We start from the raw sequence: 16,700 nt of genomic DNA, 5'->3' as shown, positions 1-16,700 counted from the left end.
CTGCCCAAGTGTAGAAATAATAGAAAAACTTGTAGGAGTAATATGGGTTACTCAGAAATAGAACTCAGGTCATCAATTAGTAGCTACAAACTTTAATGAATCAGGGAATTCTCTGGCATTCAATTGTGATTCTGAGAAAGTGTTATAAACAAATGTTTATTCCTCAGAATAAACAAATTAGAAAATGTATGGTCATATAAATATTTTATATGCAAAAAGGATTTATTATTCAAATTGTCCTGATTTTTCTTTAATCTTGCATGAAAATAAGTTTACAATCTGAAAAGAAGACAATAGTTTACTGTTGTAATAGTTCTACTAATCTTATCTGAGCAACAGTGAGATGGCTCAGTGAAAATGGTCTGTGGCTGGAAACCTGATCTTGATTACCATATTATGAGGACAAAAAGTAGAAACCATAAAGCTGTGTTCTATCTCCTCATATCTGCCATGGGTCTACTAACCCATAATTACATTATACATACACCATAAATGTTTGTTACAAAATAAATCTTAGTGCCATTATATTACATCTCTGGATAATTCCCTTAGAAGGTAGTACTTGAAGATGAAATGCCAAGTGGTTAACTAATGGGGACATAGAAAAGCAAGGAAGACCAAATTATGTGTATGTATGTGTATACATGTATGTATGTGTGTGTGTGTGTATATATATATGTGTGTGTGTGTGTGTGTGTGTGTATGTGTGTGTACATATATATGTGTGTATATCTATAAAATATCGAGCTATAATATGAGATAAAGTTGATTGCTGATTATCCTACTTTATTATATATTTTTTTACCAGATAAATGAAAATACTGCTTTGAAGACACACATGAGGCATATAATGTTTCTTATATTCTCTTCTATTAAGCATTTTAATATTAGCATTGTTAAATTGTGTTGACAAAACAGCACATGTTGAGAGTACATCATCTACTCTTGTACTGGTACTCAGGAGGTAGACACATGAAGAGCGTGAGTTCAGATATATCCCTGAATCATTACTGACATCCAAGCCAAGCTGAATAACAAACAACAAAATCTCAAAGGAATTTGTAAAAACATGAAAAACAAAACCAGGAACAACAACCTACTACTATTTCACAGGCATCATTACTTGAAAAGTATGATGAAACAATACCTGATATTTCAATAAACAATGGAACACTTAGATGATGATACCATTCAATACATTGCAGCAGAAAAATACCTATCACTAAGTAAAAGCACAATAGAAGATGAACAAAAACCATAAAAGGAATATAAAGACCACAAAATAAACTAATAATAAACTAAATGGATTTGTGGCACATATAGCACACTTTAGTATCTATCTCAAATGTTTCAAAATAGAAACCACAATGCAATGATATCCAAAATCAGTCTTGTGTGAACATGATAACTTACTTCCTTCAAGGCTACAATGAAAAATAAATGAAACATGATTTATTATCTTGAAGCTAAAAACAACTGTGATGTCCAAATCATTTACATGAATAGGGTTTTTCTATTATATAAGTTTCTACCTATTTTCTGACTTCAAAATGACATAAGTAGACTTTGAAATATTTACATTAGTAGAGACATGGCTGGGCAGTTAAGATATGTTCATTCTTAGGACCAAGGTCCGATTTTTGACAACTCCCAGGATTTCCTGCTACAAGATGACCCAAAGGTTTAAGTTCTCAGGAACAAGCATGCAAACTCCCATACCCACACAACACACACTGACATCACATAATTACAATTAAAACAACTCTTAAACAAACCATTTTTTATTCATGAATGATTTTTTTTTGGAAGCATTCATTCCTGTACACAAGTGGTTGAGGCATCTAATGGCTTACTTACAAAGTTTTTCTTCACCATGAATTGGTTCATGTAACAAAGAGCAACATTTAGGCATGAAGTCTGAGAAATCAATCCTTCTAAGTTGGTGGTTTCATTTGGGAGTATTCAGCAGATGCTGCACTGCTAAAGGAAATATGTCACTGGGGAAAGGCTTTGTGAGTTTATATCCACACACTATTTCCAGTTCCCATTCTGCTTCATGCTGCAGGTTAAGGATGTGAGTTCTTAGCTTCCTGCTTTAGCTGCCATGTCTGACACTTATTGCCATGCCACTTTCATGGTATTCCTGTACCCTTCTGGAACCAAGGGCCAAATTAAACTCATTTATAAGTTATATCACAATGAAAAAGGAGCTAATACAAATTCATAAAAGTTTACACCTGAATCAGTTATTTCATGTAATTGAAGAGAAGTATAGAATCTGAAAGGGTTATGTTATTGTTTAAATTCATAGTGCAAGTGTTAAAGCTCTAGAGGAAAAGGTACTCTGACTATCAGAATCATGCTATATCTACAGCTATGAAAGGAAGGTCTCCTGGATACCTTTAGCTCTGAACAGAAAGATACCCTGACTGTTGGAAGTCAGACTATACCTACAGCTGTGAAGGAAAGATATCCTGGATACCTACTGCTGTGAGGAGAAAGGTATTATTTCATCTAAGTTCCAGGCCAAAATATTACTTCTCTGCTTCATTCAAGTAAAGGAGAAACTGCTGCAGAAATGCAGCAGTCTCTGGTGAAAAGCTGTTACTTCTGCTTTGCTCCTTTAAGGGAATTTTCTAACCGAGGTGTCCATTGTTTCTCTGCTCCAATGTAATACTGAGTTTCTGATCTGCTCCAGTGAAAGGTCTTCACCCAAAACTTATTTAACAGATTTATTTGAGAGGAAGGAATTTAGGAGAGTGACTGCCTCTGCCAGGGTAGTAAAAGGTAGCTGCCAACTGAACAGGCACAGGGCTTGAACAAGCTCAAAGATTGGCTGGATTTCATGCTCAGGGATTGGTTGGTATCAAGCTCAGGGAATGGTTGGTTTTGTGCTTAGTTGGTCAAAGGTAGAGTATGTTTCTTTGGCTCTGGTATCAGGTCCAAAGTGTACTTCTTTCACTGGCCACTTTTAACATTTTGGGTTTGGTTTCAGGGTCAGGGTGTTTCTATCACTGGCTCTTGATTCAGGGACAAAGTGTGTTTCTTTGACTCTAGTTTCAGGGTCAGAGTATGGTTTTGGAACTGATTTCAGGGCCAAAGAGTGTCTTTCACTGGCTCTGTTTTCATGGTCAGTGTGTTTGTGTGGCTGGCTCTTTTACCCTATACATAGCCTTCATAAAAAAACATAAATTTATTTTTTTCCATGAGTTTGCTGGTGCAAACAATATAAAAAAGGACACCATAATTATTGCACAGATTGTTAACACTGTCAAATATTTTTCTACAAAATATGCACTCCTGTGTAACTAATTATAAGTGTGTTGGATAAAGATCTTACCAAATACTTTATAATAAGATGCCCTCAGTATCTTTTTCAGATAGCTGAAGACTACTGTAATATGGAAAGGCTTTAACAGATTGATTGCACATAGAAAGATTTACTCCTATATAAAGTGCAAAACTTTACCACTATAACTATATTTATAGGATTTTTTTGCAGCATGATTTTTTCTCATGATTTTGAAGATTACTCATACATGCAAAGGCTTTACCACACTGTTTACATTCATATGGTTTCTCTCCAGTATGTGTTCGTTTATGCCTTTGAAGATGACTGTGTTGTGCAAAGGCTTTATCACACTGATTACATTCATAGGGTTTCTCTCCAGTATGTGTTCTTTCATGTGTTTGATGAGTACTGAATTGTGCAAAGGCCTTACCACACTGATTACATTTATAGGGTTTCTCTCCAGTATGTGTTCTTTCATGCATTTTAAGAGCACTCATATAGGCAAAGGCTTTAGCACACTGATTACATTCATAGGGTTTCTCTCCAGTATGTGTTCTTTGATGCATTTGAAGACCTTTGTGACATGCAAAGGCTTTATCACATTGATTACATTCATAGGGTTTTTCTCCAGTATGTGTTCTTTGATGCATTTGAAGACTTTTGTGACATGCAAAGGTTTTATCACATTGATTACATTCATAAGGTTTCTCTCCAGTATGTATTCTTTTATGAATCTGAAGAGCACTGACATATGCATAGGCTTTACCACACTGATTACATTCATAGGGTTTCTCTCCAGTATGGACTCTTTTATGTGTCTGAAGATGACCACGAGATGCAAAGGCTTTACCACACTCATTACATTCATAGGGTTTCTCTCCAGTATGTATTCTTTGATGTATTTGAAGATGACTGGGGCATACAAAGGTTTTACCACATGCATTACATTCATAGCTTATCTCTCCAGTATGTGTTCTTTTATGCATTTGAAGATGACTGTGACATTCAAAGGCTTCACCACACTGCTTACATCCATAGGGTTTCACACCAGGATGTTTTTTTTGATGCCTTTGAAGATGACTGTGTCGTGCAAAGGCTTTATCACAGTGATTACATTTATAGGGTTTCTCTCCGGTATGTGTTCTTTTATGCACATTAAGATTACTGACATATGCAAAGGCTTTACCACACTGATTACATTCAAAGGGTTTCTCTCCGGTGTGTGTTCTTTGATGTATTTGAAGAAGATTGAATTGTGCAAAGGCTTTATCACACTGATTACATTCATAGGGTTTCTTTCCAGTATGTGTTCTTTGATGCATTTGAAGACTTTTGTAACATGGAAAGGTTTTATCATATTGATTACATTCATAGGGATTCTCTCTAGTATGTGCTTTTTCATGCATTTGAAGAGTACTGAGATGTTCAAAAGCCTTAATACATTGAGTATATATTGAAAGTTTCTCTCCAGTTTGACTTCTTTCATGCCTGCAAGGATAATGGCACATGTAAAAGCATTTTCACATTCAAAACAGTTTAATCTTTATATCTGTATGGATTAATTTTATAATTTGGTTCAATTGTAAAGAGGAATTAGATCTTAAGGTTTTATCACTGTGTTCACACTCATGTTGTTCCCCTGCATCTTTGAAGATACCTGTGATGGTAAGATCCTTTATTTCATGGCTCACATTTACAGTATCTTTTTTCTATATGAGATATTCACATATTTGAAGAGAACTGGAAAAAATCAGAGCTTTAACACCTTTATTGCATTAATAAATTTTCCTATACTGTGAGTCATACTACATTTGCTAAATGAACTAGGACAAACAGAAGTTTTTACACAGTCCTAGTACTCATAGGAATTATCTGCAGTATGAGTATGATGATGCATTAACAATGAACCTGGAAAACCAATTACTTGTATATTTGAATCAAATTCAACAATTATACACAATGTGGGGATTGCTGCATATCTTCTAATTGTTCTGAGGGAGAGGTATGTCATGTCTTTCCATAGCCCTATGCTCATTTGACTTGTATTCAGAGTGACATATGATATATATAGTAAAGGAAGAATAACCAATAAAAGTTATCCACATTCAATTCACACAGTTTTTTCATAACAACTGCCTTTTGATTCTTGACTCTAACTGCCCCCTCACTAAACAGCACAATCACAACAAGTATATGAGTTACACTAGCTTTACTATGGACTATTTTATTATTAGAAAGCTTTGAAGATACACTAATCATCTATTCACTGTGTATGCCTTTTGTAATATGAATTGTATGAAATAAATGTATCGACAGTTTTATAGCATAGCTTTCATAGTGCTATGATTCATATAGTGATATCAGTTAAGGCATTGTTTTCTTGACTTCTTTCTTAAAAGAATGCCTTGCAAATGAAATTCACCTACCTGAAATTGAGGTATAAGGTTTTGTGAGAATTTAATAATTATCAATGCACTTTAAGCTATGCTTATTTATACAGTTGCTTTTGTATAAAACATTATAATTTCTTCAGAGGCACATTTGTATCAGCTTGGACATGAAAATTACCTTTCATATCTTCTAGAACTTTGACAATGTTCTTCAATATTATGGTCTTCCCAACTGAATCCTAAAATACAGTACCAGAAAAATGTATATTATATCATTGAAAACTGCAAAAATATCAGTTAATATCTTCAGTGAACCTTAAATATGCCTGATTTATTCAGCTCATTCTTGTTCTTTCTCAATAAAATTACAGAAGGGCATCAATAACCAAGGAACAGTTGTCACCTTATTTTAAATCATAGAGAATATTCAGTGTTACCTATAGTAAGAAGGTTCCAATAGGTCTCCAGCATCACATCTTTGTAGAGATTCTTCTGGGAAAGATCCAGCAAAGTCCACTCTTCCCAAGTGAAGTTGATATGCACATCATTATAGGTCACTCCATTCTAAAATATCCCATACATATGTACAAAGTATGATACTGAAATTGTTAATGTATACTTCATTAATAATATAATCATATAATTCTTGTGATCCCCACACTTATTTCCTATAATAGCCATTATAATGTAATCAGCAAATCAATTTAGAAGGAAACTGAATAGGAAGTTCACCTCTGTCATTTCTGTACCCTTTGAATGGGATATCATCTTGCAAGAGAAATACCTAATAGCAAACATAGAGAGACAAGTAAACAGATCAACAGTACAGAGTATACATGAGAGAAGTTTATGAACAATTATTACAAAAAAAGAAAAATAAGATGGTCAAACTAGGTGTATTAGCTCACACATTTAATGCCAGCACTCGGAAGGCAGAGGCAGGTGCCTCTGAGTTGAAAGAAGTAGGGTAGGCAAGGGAGAAGGGAAAGAGATAAATAAAACAAAAGATCTTTTGAAAAAGACACAGACATTTACTACACTTTAATATCACAAAAATACACTCACACAGAGAGACACAAACACACACATAGAAAGGGGAAGAGAGAGAGAGAGAGAGAGAGAGAGAGAGAGAGAGAGAGAGAGAGACTTAAAATGGAATTATTCTGAAACAGAACAAAAATGCTCCTACTAGACACCAGAGGTAAACAAATAAAACTTCTGTGCCCTTTATAAGTTACTTCTTTGGAGTTATTGCTAATTAGGTCCCCCAAATTCCCCAAACATTACATTGTATTGCTATTGCTCTTGGTTATCCCCAAAGACACCATATGTTTGAGTCACAGTGCATGCATGGCAAAGTCGAAGTGGTAAAGAAGCAGAAGCTTTATCCATACTGACTTGTTTTCATAGTGATGGAAGGTGCTATGCAAGCTACTGGGGGAGACAAATAATCAGTCATGTCCAACTACAAACACTTCAAGCTACAATAGTAACTAGCCTGGCAAGAACTGTTTACTGGTGCAATAGTAGTACAAATATCATAGGAGTAAGCAACCACTCCCTGACTATATCCAAGTCCCTCTCCACAAGATGAAAAAAATGCCTGGCACCATTATCAGACTAAGAACTTAAGAATAGAAAGTTCATGGGCCTTAGAGATGAATGCATTACTATTATGCTGCTAAGTGGACACGGAATTAAACCTCCCATTATATCCATAGGTCAATGGGCCTCCCATCCCTCAACTTACATGCTTCTAATTGAAGTAGATTGTAATTGACATGGTGATATATATCTGGCCAAGGTGCAAAGGATAAGTGACTAGGAATGCTCAGTGTTAAAGCAACATATATAGCTCAATCCCCTCCTAAGTCTCAGGGATCATTGTGAACGATGTGGCAGGAAGAGCATAAAAGGCAGAGGTGTGATCTGTTCTCCCAGACCAAATCTCTTAAGGCTTGTCCCTATTGTTTCAACAGATCACCAGCTGAAGCCTCACTTTCTCCTGCCCTCCTGTGGATCTTACAGACCATCCTCTCCAACCCTCCTTCCCCCAAACCTTTGCTACAGCCCAGCCACCAACACCAGCAGGCATTCCCTATGAACACAAGCAGAGCAGACCAATAAATCAGGCAACATGCAGCCATCACACTATGGAAAAACCCCAAGAGGGAACAAAAACCAAAGAATATAACACCCATGCAACTTAACAAACCCAGAAATCAAGACCTGGATGCCTAGACGATAGGATAAAAACATACTCAATAACAGCCAGGGAAATAAGTCTCCACCAGAATCCAGCTATCCTAGCACAGCAGGCCCTGGATATTCCAACATTGCCAAAGAACAAGAAAAAGGCCTTAACACCAACTATATGAAGACAATAGAGGTCCTTAAAGAGGAATTAATAAATCCCTTAAAGAAAGTGAGGAAAACATAAACAAACAATTGGAGGAAATGAATCAAACCTTTAAATAAAGCCAAGAAAAAGGAAACAAACAGTTGAAAGAAATGAATAATACTGTTCAAAACCTGAAAATAGAAACATAAGCAACAAAGAATATTGTTGATTGTTTTTGCTCTTTTGGGAGGCCTACCACCCAGCTCCCAAATAAATCACACATGGAGACTTATTCTTACTTGTAAATGCCTGGCCTTAGCTTGGCTTATTTCTTGTCAGCTTTTCTTAACTTAAATTATCACATCTACCATTTGCCTCTCGGCTATTACCATTCTCTTCTGCATATCTCACTTTCACCTTTATACTCCATGGGTGGCTGTTTGACTGGGTGGCTGGCCCCTGGTGTCCTCCTCCTTCTCTGGCTCCTTGATCTTTTCTTCCTTTTCCCTTTCTCCTTCTATTTATACTCTCTGCCTGCCAGCTCTGCCTTTTCTTTCTCCTGCCTTGCTATTGGCTCTTTAGCTCTTTCTTAAGCCATCAGGTATTTTAGACAGGCACAGTAACACAGCTTCACAGAGTTAAACAAATGCAGTATAAACAAAAAGTAATGCACCTTAAAATAATATTCTCCAACATTTCCCCTTTGTTGTCTAAATAAAAAGAAAGGTTCTAACTTTAACATAGTAAAACTATATACAACAAAATAGTCATCAAGTAAGAACTACAGTTATAATATTCTGTGCATTTGTAGTTGTTAGAATATTCAGAGAAAATAATGCATTATCTATCCTATCTTAGTGAATACAAACTTTCACACCTAATTTACTTTCTATCATGACTAATGAAAACTGTAACTATAACTATCTGGTGTTCAACTCCATCAAAGACCCAAAAGGATGTATTATTATCTAACAACAGAGGTATTTAGCTGCCTGGACAACCACCCAAAGTTTCTCTGCAATTATTGGGGCATCCATCTTCAGCCTACAGGCACAGAATATCTGGCAAACTTTTTAGTGAAACATAATATTTGAAGGACTGTCTGCCTTGTATTGGCAAATATTACAGTCATTTTCTTCTGTGTTCTGCAGAATATCCAGCAGTTTCTTCTGTGAAGCAAGAATTTTGAAGGACTGTCCAGGCCTTAGCCTGGCTTGTTTCTTGTCAGCTTTTTTTTTTTTTTTTTTTTTTGACATAGGGCTTCTCTGTATAGCAGCTCTGGCATTCCTGGAACTTATTCTGTAGCCCAGGTGGCCTTGAACTCACAGAGATCCACATGCCTCTGCCTCCCAAGTGCTGGAATTAAAGGCATGCACCCCATAGCCTGGCTGCCAGCTTTTCTTAAATTAAATTATCCCATCTCTCTCTCTCTCTCTCTCTCTCCTCCTAATAAAGCTCTAGAAGGTACCACTGGGTTCTGTCATGACTGTGACCTTTCTGCCACCAACCAAACCAATGCTGTATACCCTTTCAGTGGTGGCATGATATCAGATAGGAAATTCTGCACACATCGGCGTCTGGGGCCAAGTGTTGTTGGAAACCTATACCAAGGACCTGCCCAGCTGCCGCCACCACCGCCACCACCGCCACCACCACAGTCCTGCAATTGCCTCTGCAGCCACATCCTACCCGCCGTGTCCAGCTGCTTCTGCCACAGCAGCTGCACTGTGTGATTGGTGAGTCCTCTGCCATTCCCCACAGCTGCAGCCTGACCTATATTCTTCGTGATGGACACCCCAGGGGTGGTCCTCGGCTGTGTACCAGGACACATTCTATCTTGACTAAGTATAGAATATGCTGTCCGGCCCCTGGGGGGTCAGCCCTTATTCATAACATGACGGCAGTTTGGGGTAACCTATGCTGATTCATAGATCTTTCTCCTTGCCTTAGGGATGCCTGAGATTAGAGTCTGATCCCGGTTTGTTATTTTAATTTTTTATTTTTCTCTCGGCTGCAGCCATGGGAAAAAGGGGCAGATACCATTAAATCTGGCCACATAACAGCTTCACAGGAACTTCGCCAGCAAATGGGCAAATAAAAAGAGTTACTTTATCCCCCAAGACTTCTGCTAAAGCTCTGAACCCTTCTCCCTCCCCATTTCTGATGTTTTCTTTTTTCACTGCCATGTGCAACCATTTCTGTCTGTCTGACTTCCACCTTCCACTCTCCGGCAGTGGGAGGGCTCAAGTGGGCGGGCTCTGTACTGTTGTATGGGCCCTTCTGCTGACTCTCACTTTAACACTCCTCCCACTCATTCTCAAGCTGCCATGAGAGGCACAGATGGGTCTGGAATCGGCTAAGATCCATGCAAATAAGTTTACAGTAGTCAGGATGGCTCTTAAACCAGAAATCAGCTTATAGCCTCAGGCAAGTCTTCCAAAAGGATCAGTTTATAGTCTGCCTTCTGGCAGATCTTCCAAAAAGCTGTCCCTAAGCCAGCAATCATAAAGGAAATAAAAAATTCAAGACATGGAGTAAAATCCATCTCTTGTTCCCCAGACCTTCCTGACTAAAACTTAAGCATCTGGAGAACAAGGCTCCTGACACCACAGGCAAAAGGGTCAACTGTGGCATTTAAGGTGTACCAGGGAAGAGATCAAAGCCTGAAAACAAAACTGCCAAGTGCTGGCACTCGCTGACTCCTGAAAGCTGTTGGGTCCCTGTTATCAGTGAGGAAAACAGCCACGGGCTAGTGAGTGTCCTGCCAGGCCATCAACAACCTTGTTGAAAGTGCTGCCTAGAAAGACAACAGGTCAGCTGACTGCCCCCAGGCACCAAGATGCATGGGAATATCAAGCTAAGACCTCCAGCAGACCTAGGCTTGGCTACAGGCTTGCAGGGAACCCAGAATGCAGCAGGGAAGCAAATCCATTTCTATCCTTCTGGACACCAAAGCCACTGACTCAGTCCTGGGTGTTTGGGGGTGTCATCTCTCCTCGTTTCCCTATTGTTGGGGTAGGGAGGACAGCCTTACCCACCTCACCAGATTTAATTGCACTTTCAGACTTACTTAATGGGAAAAGATTTCCAGCTAAGATAGGAGCTTCCATGTGCCTCACTCCAGACTCACCCACCTGTGCTTACAGAGTCCTGATCTTTGTCTTGTCCCTAATTCCAAAGAAATAAGTTCTCATGCACCACAAGCTTTTCTCTTCCCAGTTCCCTGTTCTAACTCACTGTTCAGCTAATGGTAAAGGACTACCACAGAACCAGAGTCCAGAGATCATCAAGTAAGAAACTGTAACAGCTAAAAGGTATTTAGACCCCCAGACCCAAAAGCGTCTAGGCTCTACAAAAACAGACTTTAATCTGGGCTCTACAAAAACAGAATTTAATATAAACATCTATTACTGTGAAATGCTTTTAACAATTGATCACCTGTCTCCTGGATGCCAAACTAGTAAAGGAAACAACTGCCTTAAAATAATCTGTCTCTGATAAAGTTTAACATGTTCGAATCTCTCTGTCTCTCCCATTAACACTAACCAATATAAGCAGAGTATTAAACACCACATATGGTCACTAATCTTCTCATGGTTGCTTCTTAACATGTTTCAAAACTTTTCCCAAGCTCCAGAAACCAGCTTAAATCCATCAGGACAGGTTGGACCTACTTCAGGCTTTTCCTGTCTCACCAGCATCCTGTCAGATACAAAAGCAGCCAGAGTGCCAAGGCAAGAAAGGTGCATGGCTCCAGGATGGACAGCCCATCATCCAACAACACCTGTCTACCTTGGAAGACCCCCCTCCCTGTTCCCCTCAAGAGCCAACCAACATCCACCAGTCAGCTGGAATCAGTTTTTGAGAGAAACAACTCCCCTATTCATTCCTATTTACTTGCTTTTTTTTTTTAATAATAAGCAAAAGTCTGCAATGTAAGGATTCTGTATATGTGCAGCTTGGGGTCTTGTCTGGCACCTTATTATGTCATCAGCAGGTGACTGCATCCCAGCCTAAAAGCTGGACATGCACCGCCATGCGTTCTCTCAGTCTCTCTCTCTCCACGCCCCCCTCTGCATCTCTCGGTCTCAGTCTCTCAGTCTCTCTCTCTCTCTCTCTCTCTCTCTCTCTCTCTCTCTCTCTCTCTTTCTCTCTTTCTCTCTCTCTCCTAATAGAGCTCTAAAAGATAACCCTGGGTTCTGTCGTGACTGTGACCTTTCCACCGCCGACCAAACCAGCACTGCCGTAGTATCCAGCACCAACCAAACCAGCGCTGTATAGCCTTTCACCACCCTCTCAAGTCCCGTATACACCCTCAAAGCAGTCTAAATCCAGAATTGTATTTTACTCTTAGTTCTGGGAGTGTTTCCACAATGATGGTCTACGTATATACTTTGCTAAAAGTACATAAATATAAGTGTAAAGGTATATACTTTGATATGAATATCACTACATTATTATTACTTTTTATATTTTGCTTACATTTTATCATAAAGATACAGAGCAGCAACAAAATATACCTCTGGAAATAGTAGCTTAAGAGCCTTTAAGTTAAAAAAAAGTGGCATTAATATATCATATGTATATATACTATAATTGCTCTAAGTATGTAATGACCAATGTACATTATTCAAACAGAGATCTTAGATTTGATGAGCAAAGTGAGAAGCAAATGTGGTACACTTAATGTTACTGCACACCAGAAAGAAATATTGCTGCTTTCAACTAACACACAGAAATTGAACCCATTCTCCTAAAAAATATTTAAGTATCTACACAATGACTGATAGAACAATGTGATTAGAGAGAACAATAATAGTAAAATTATGTTATAAGTAATAATTTTAAAACAGCTTGATTCTAATGACCTTAAGGATATTTGTAGGTACACATGATCACCAGGACATTATACATGAGTACACAAATAGTAAAACTCAGAAGCAATCTACGTGGTTGCATATAGTAGAACTGAATGAAAGTTATGCTGAACTGCATTAAGACCTAGAATGGCAGGCAAACCTATGTATGCCTAATGTATTAAGGATAGACATGCAAGATCATCTAAGTTAGATCCTTAGACACATATGCAAATTAGCCCTCGCAAATAAAAGTAATAAAAAAATATGAAGGATAAGGAGTTGCCTCAGACAATAAAGGCTGTTGCAACCAAGGCTAAAGACTAGTTTGATTCACAAGACCCATATGTTAGAAGAAAACAAATTCCCTCTGGCCTTCACAAAAGCACTGTGGAATCTGTGTGTGCAAACAGTAGAATACTGAAAACATGTGATTAACTTAACAAGACAAGTAGTGCTGTGGGATATCTTCTTGGAAACTGTGAATATGTGTTGCTCTGATTGGTTGATAAATAAAGCTGTTTGGCCAATGGCAAAGAAGAATAAGGTTAGGTAGTAGATTCAAACTGAAGAGACAGAGGAAGAAAGGGAAGTCAGGAGAGACACTGAAAGTCACCACCAGGAGAAGCAAGATGTGAAAGTACCAGTAAGCCACAAAGCCACACTGTAAGACATAGAATAACAGGAATGGGTTGAATTAGGTTATAAGATCTAGTTAATAATGTGTCTGAGCCATAGGTCATACAGTTTGTAATTAATATAAGCCTCTGGGTGATTAATTTATTAAGCAGATGTGGGACTGCAGGGGCTGGGTGGGATCAGAGAAACTTCCAACTACAAAATAGTGTGCTTTTGTACTTTTATTCCCCTAATGAAAGGGCATTTTCTGGGATGCTATAGGCATTACTCCTGGCTAACATTTCCTCCATTAATTTACACTCAATCATTCCTACTAAGTCTATTAACATAAATGGCTCTTCTGAATCTTAGTCTCTAAGACTTCTCAGCCCACTTAAGTTCCAAAATTCAACTTGCCCTCTAGCAACAAAAACCAGTCATATTAATGAACTCCTAGACATTTTCACTTCTCATTATTTCTAATCTTTAATTTTTTTATTTTGCATGTGTATTCATATGAAGGTACACATGTGTATATGGGGTGTAATGTTCATAAGGGTGCAAGAGGACAATTTTGGGTGTTATTTCTCTGGGGTCATCCTGAGATTTGATTTAGGAATAAAGATCAAAGTGTATGATACCTGAAGTAGATCATACCTACATCCAGAGCACCTTTCTCTGTTTATACCTCTGAACAAAATCATCAAGCTTGGTTAAAAGCCAAACTTAAGAAAAGGCAAAAATACTACCTGCATTCATAAGCAAATATTGTAAATCTTGGGAAGAGGATCAAGTTATTTGAAAAGAGTAATGCTAAAAGATAAACTAATTGTGAGGGTTTATTTATTTATTTAGTTTGTATGTTACATTATTTGATTTTATTTTCACCACATAACCTAGGCTAGCTCTTAACTCATGGTCCTTGTCCTGCTTGGCTTTTCCTCAACATGACATAAACTAGGATTATTTTGGAAGAGGAACTTCAATTATAGGGTATTTCCTTGATTAATGATTTATGAAGGGTGGTCCAGACCACTGTGGAGCTGTACTATTCCTGGGCAACTGGTACAGCAGTGTGTAAGAAAGCAAACATAATTTTTAGATGCCTGTTTCTTTCCTAATGAGAGAAAGAGAGACAGTGAAAAATCGGGGGAAGACTTGGATGGGAGGGGAAGATCAAGGAGGAACTGGGGACAAGGGAATTATAATCAATTGCATGAAAAATCTATTTTCAATAGAAAAAGTAAAGAAAAGAATAAAGAAAGACAACTGATGAAGCCAGGAAGAACAAGCCAATAAGCAGTATTCCTACAGGGTCCTTATTTCAGTTCCTGTCTTTAGGCTTCTGCCTTGAGTTCCTGATTAACTTTGCTGCATGATGGACTGTGAACTGAACCTGTAAGCCAAATAAACCCTTTCCTTTCCAAGAATTAAGTGAACTCAGTGATTCTAAAAGCATCCTGTGAAGTGGAGAAGAGGAAACAAAAAGAGGCAGGGGCACAGAAGGGGCGGGAAAAAGGGATGGATTTGGTCAAGATACAATATACTCATGTATGAAATCCTAAACTAAATAAAGGGTGGCTAATGTATGGCCAACAAACCAAAACAGTTAATAACCCTGAATTTCTCAACATGATTTTGGTCAATTGTGAGCCTAGGTAGAAGATAAGCAACTGCAACATGAAACATCACCCTAGCACCTATAAATTAAATGAATGCTTCTTAAACCCAGAACTGTTTGTTTTTTTTTAAAGCTGCACAGGAAAGTACTGGTAAGCTGACAGTGTGCTGATTGTTGAGAAGTGAGCATTATTACAAAATTATTATTCAAAACAGGAGTTGAAAACCATAAACTCATGACAGTAAGAATGTTGACACCAGTTCTTAAAATATTTCATTTTCCTTCATAAGAAACCTTTTTACAGCCTCTAACATTCATTCAAATGTAGCCTAATTCCTTTATCACTAAGGACAGGTCTAACTACTGAAATCAGTGAACTCAATGAAAATATTGTGAAATAGAAGGCAACTTGGTTTACTATGTTTCAAGTGAAAATCAGATGTGACTAAAGAGATAGTAACTTATCTGCCAAGTGGCTTTGCAACATAAATCAGTCTCCAAGACTTTTAAACACTGAGTCATTACTGAATGAGAAGAGCTTTGATGCTTTCAATTGTGCTTGTTTACTTTCAAAAGTCAATTTATTGTGAAAATGTGCGAAAGTCAATGTTTGCTCATGTAGTATTGGTATTTTCATTTTTATTCTTACTCAAAGGGACTCACAGTTAACATTAGTCACTTCAGGAATACAATCCAAACAAGATAAACCACTGGTTTAAATTAAAATAGTGATTCTCAAGAATGAACATTATAGAACACAATTATGTCAATATTTTTAGGAATAGACAATTTACAGTAACAATCTCTGATTACCAGAAGCCTGTAGTAGAGTATTTAAACCACACATGAAAATCAAAAATTGCTCTTAATACACTCTAGTAGGGGCTTGGGATGTAGCTCACCTTGTTGGTAGAGTGTTTGCCCTGTGGTCATGTTACCAACAACATGTGTAACAGCTGTGGTAGTGGTGTACATTTGTAATCCCAGCACTTCTTGAGACAGAGAAGAAGGATCAGAAGTTCAAGAATTCAAATGAGGTGAAGGTCAATCTGGGCTACCTGAGAGCCTATCTCAAAAAACTAAACTAAACAAACAATAGCAATAACGTCAAACAGGGACAAGATCAAACAGATTTCCTATAATGGGGGCAAAAAACTGGGGGATAGGAAGCAAAGGCTCAGCAATTAAGAGTACTGGTTACTTTTCTTGGGGACCTGGGTTTGATTTCCAGCATCCACATAGAAACTCACAACTGTCTTTAATTCCAGTTGCGGGAATCTGACATCCACTTTTGGCCTCCATAGGTACCAGAAATGCAAGTGCTACACAGACATACATATAGGCAGAATACAAGCATAGAGAACTTTAAACAAAAGTTACTACCTTCAAGTATGAAATTTCCTAAGGAAAAAAGTATGGCAGAAGTGGCTACATAATGGTTTGGATTATAAACATAATGAGGCAATAGTATAAAAACAAGCACCAAGATTGCATATGTAGTTTCACTCCGCTGAATTACAGACAAGAGAACCCTTGGATTCTGACTATGCTTAATCTCTTGTCACCTCATTCTCAACCCCAG

The 16,700-nt window shown here is 37.8% G+C and overlaps 1 protein-coding gene across 1 annotated transcript in view; it reads right to left on the bottom strand.

The window, feature by feature from the left end:
- Positions 1-1,765: 1,765 nt before the first annotated feature.
- Positions 1,766-16,700, bottom strand: part of LOC128114211 (zinc finger protein 431-like) — a 29,393-nt gene continuing 14,458 nt past the window's right edge. The window contains exons 3-5 of the mRNA XM_052744037.1: positions 6,120-6,246; positions 5,861-5,921; positions 1,766-4,780 (exon numbers count right to left, since the gene is read on the bottom strand). Of these exons, the coding sequence (XP_052599997.1) occupies positions 3,484-4,780; positions 5,861-5,921; positions 6,120-6,153 (1,392 nt within the window). The 5' untranslated portion in view covers positions 6,154-6,246 and the 3' untranslated portion in view covers positions 1,766-3,483. The remainder of the gene's footprint in view (positions 4,781-5,860; positions 5,922-6,119; positions 6,247-16,700) is intronic.

This window comes from Peromyscus californicus, unplaced genomic scaffold, assembly GCF_007827085.1.
Source record: "Peromyscus californicus insignis strain IS unplaced genomic scaffold, ASM782708v3 Scaffold_19__1_contigs__length_69161282, whole genome shotgun sequence".
Taxonomy (NCBI): Eukaryota; Metazoa; Chordata; class Mammalia; order Rodentia; family Cricetidae; genus Peromyscus; species Peromyscus californicus.
This window is presented reverse-complemented; position numbering and strand designations above follow the sequence as displayed.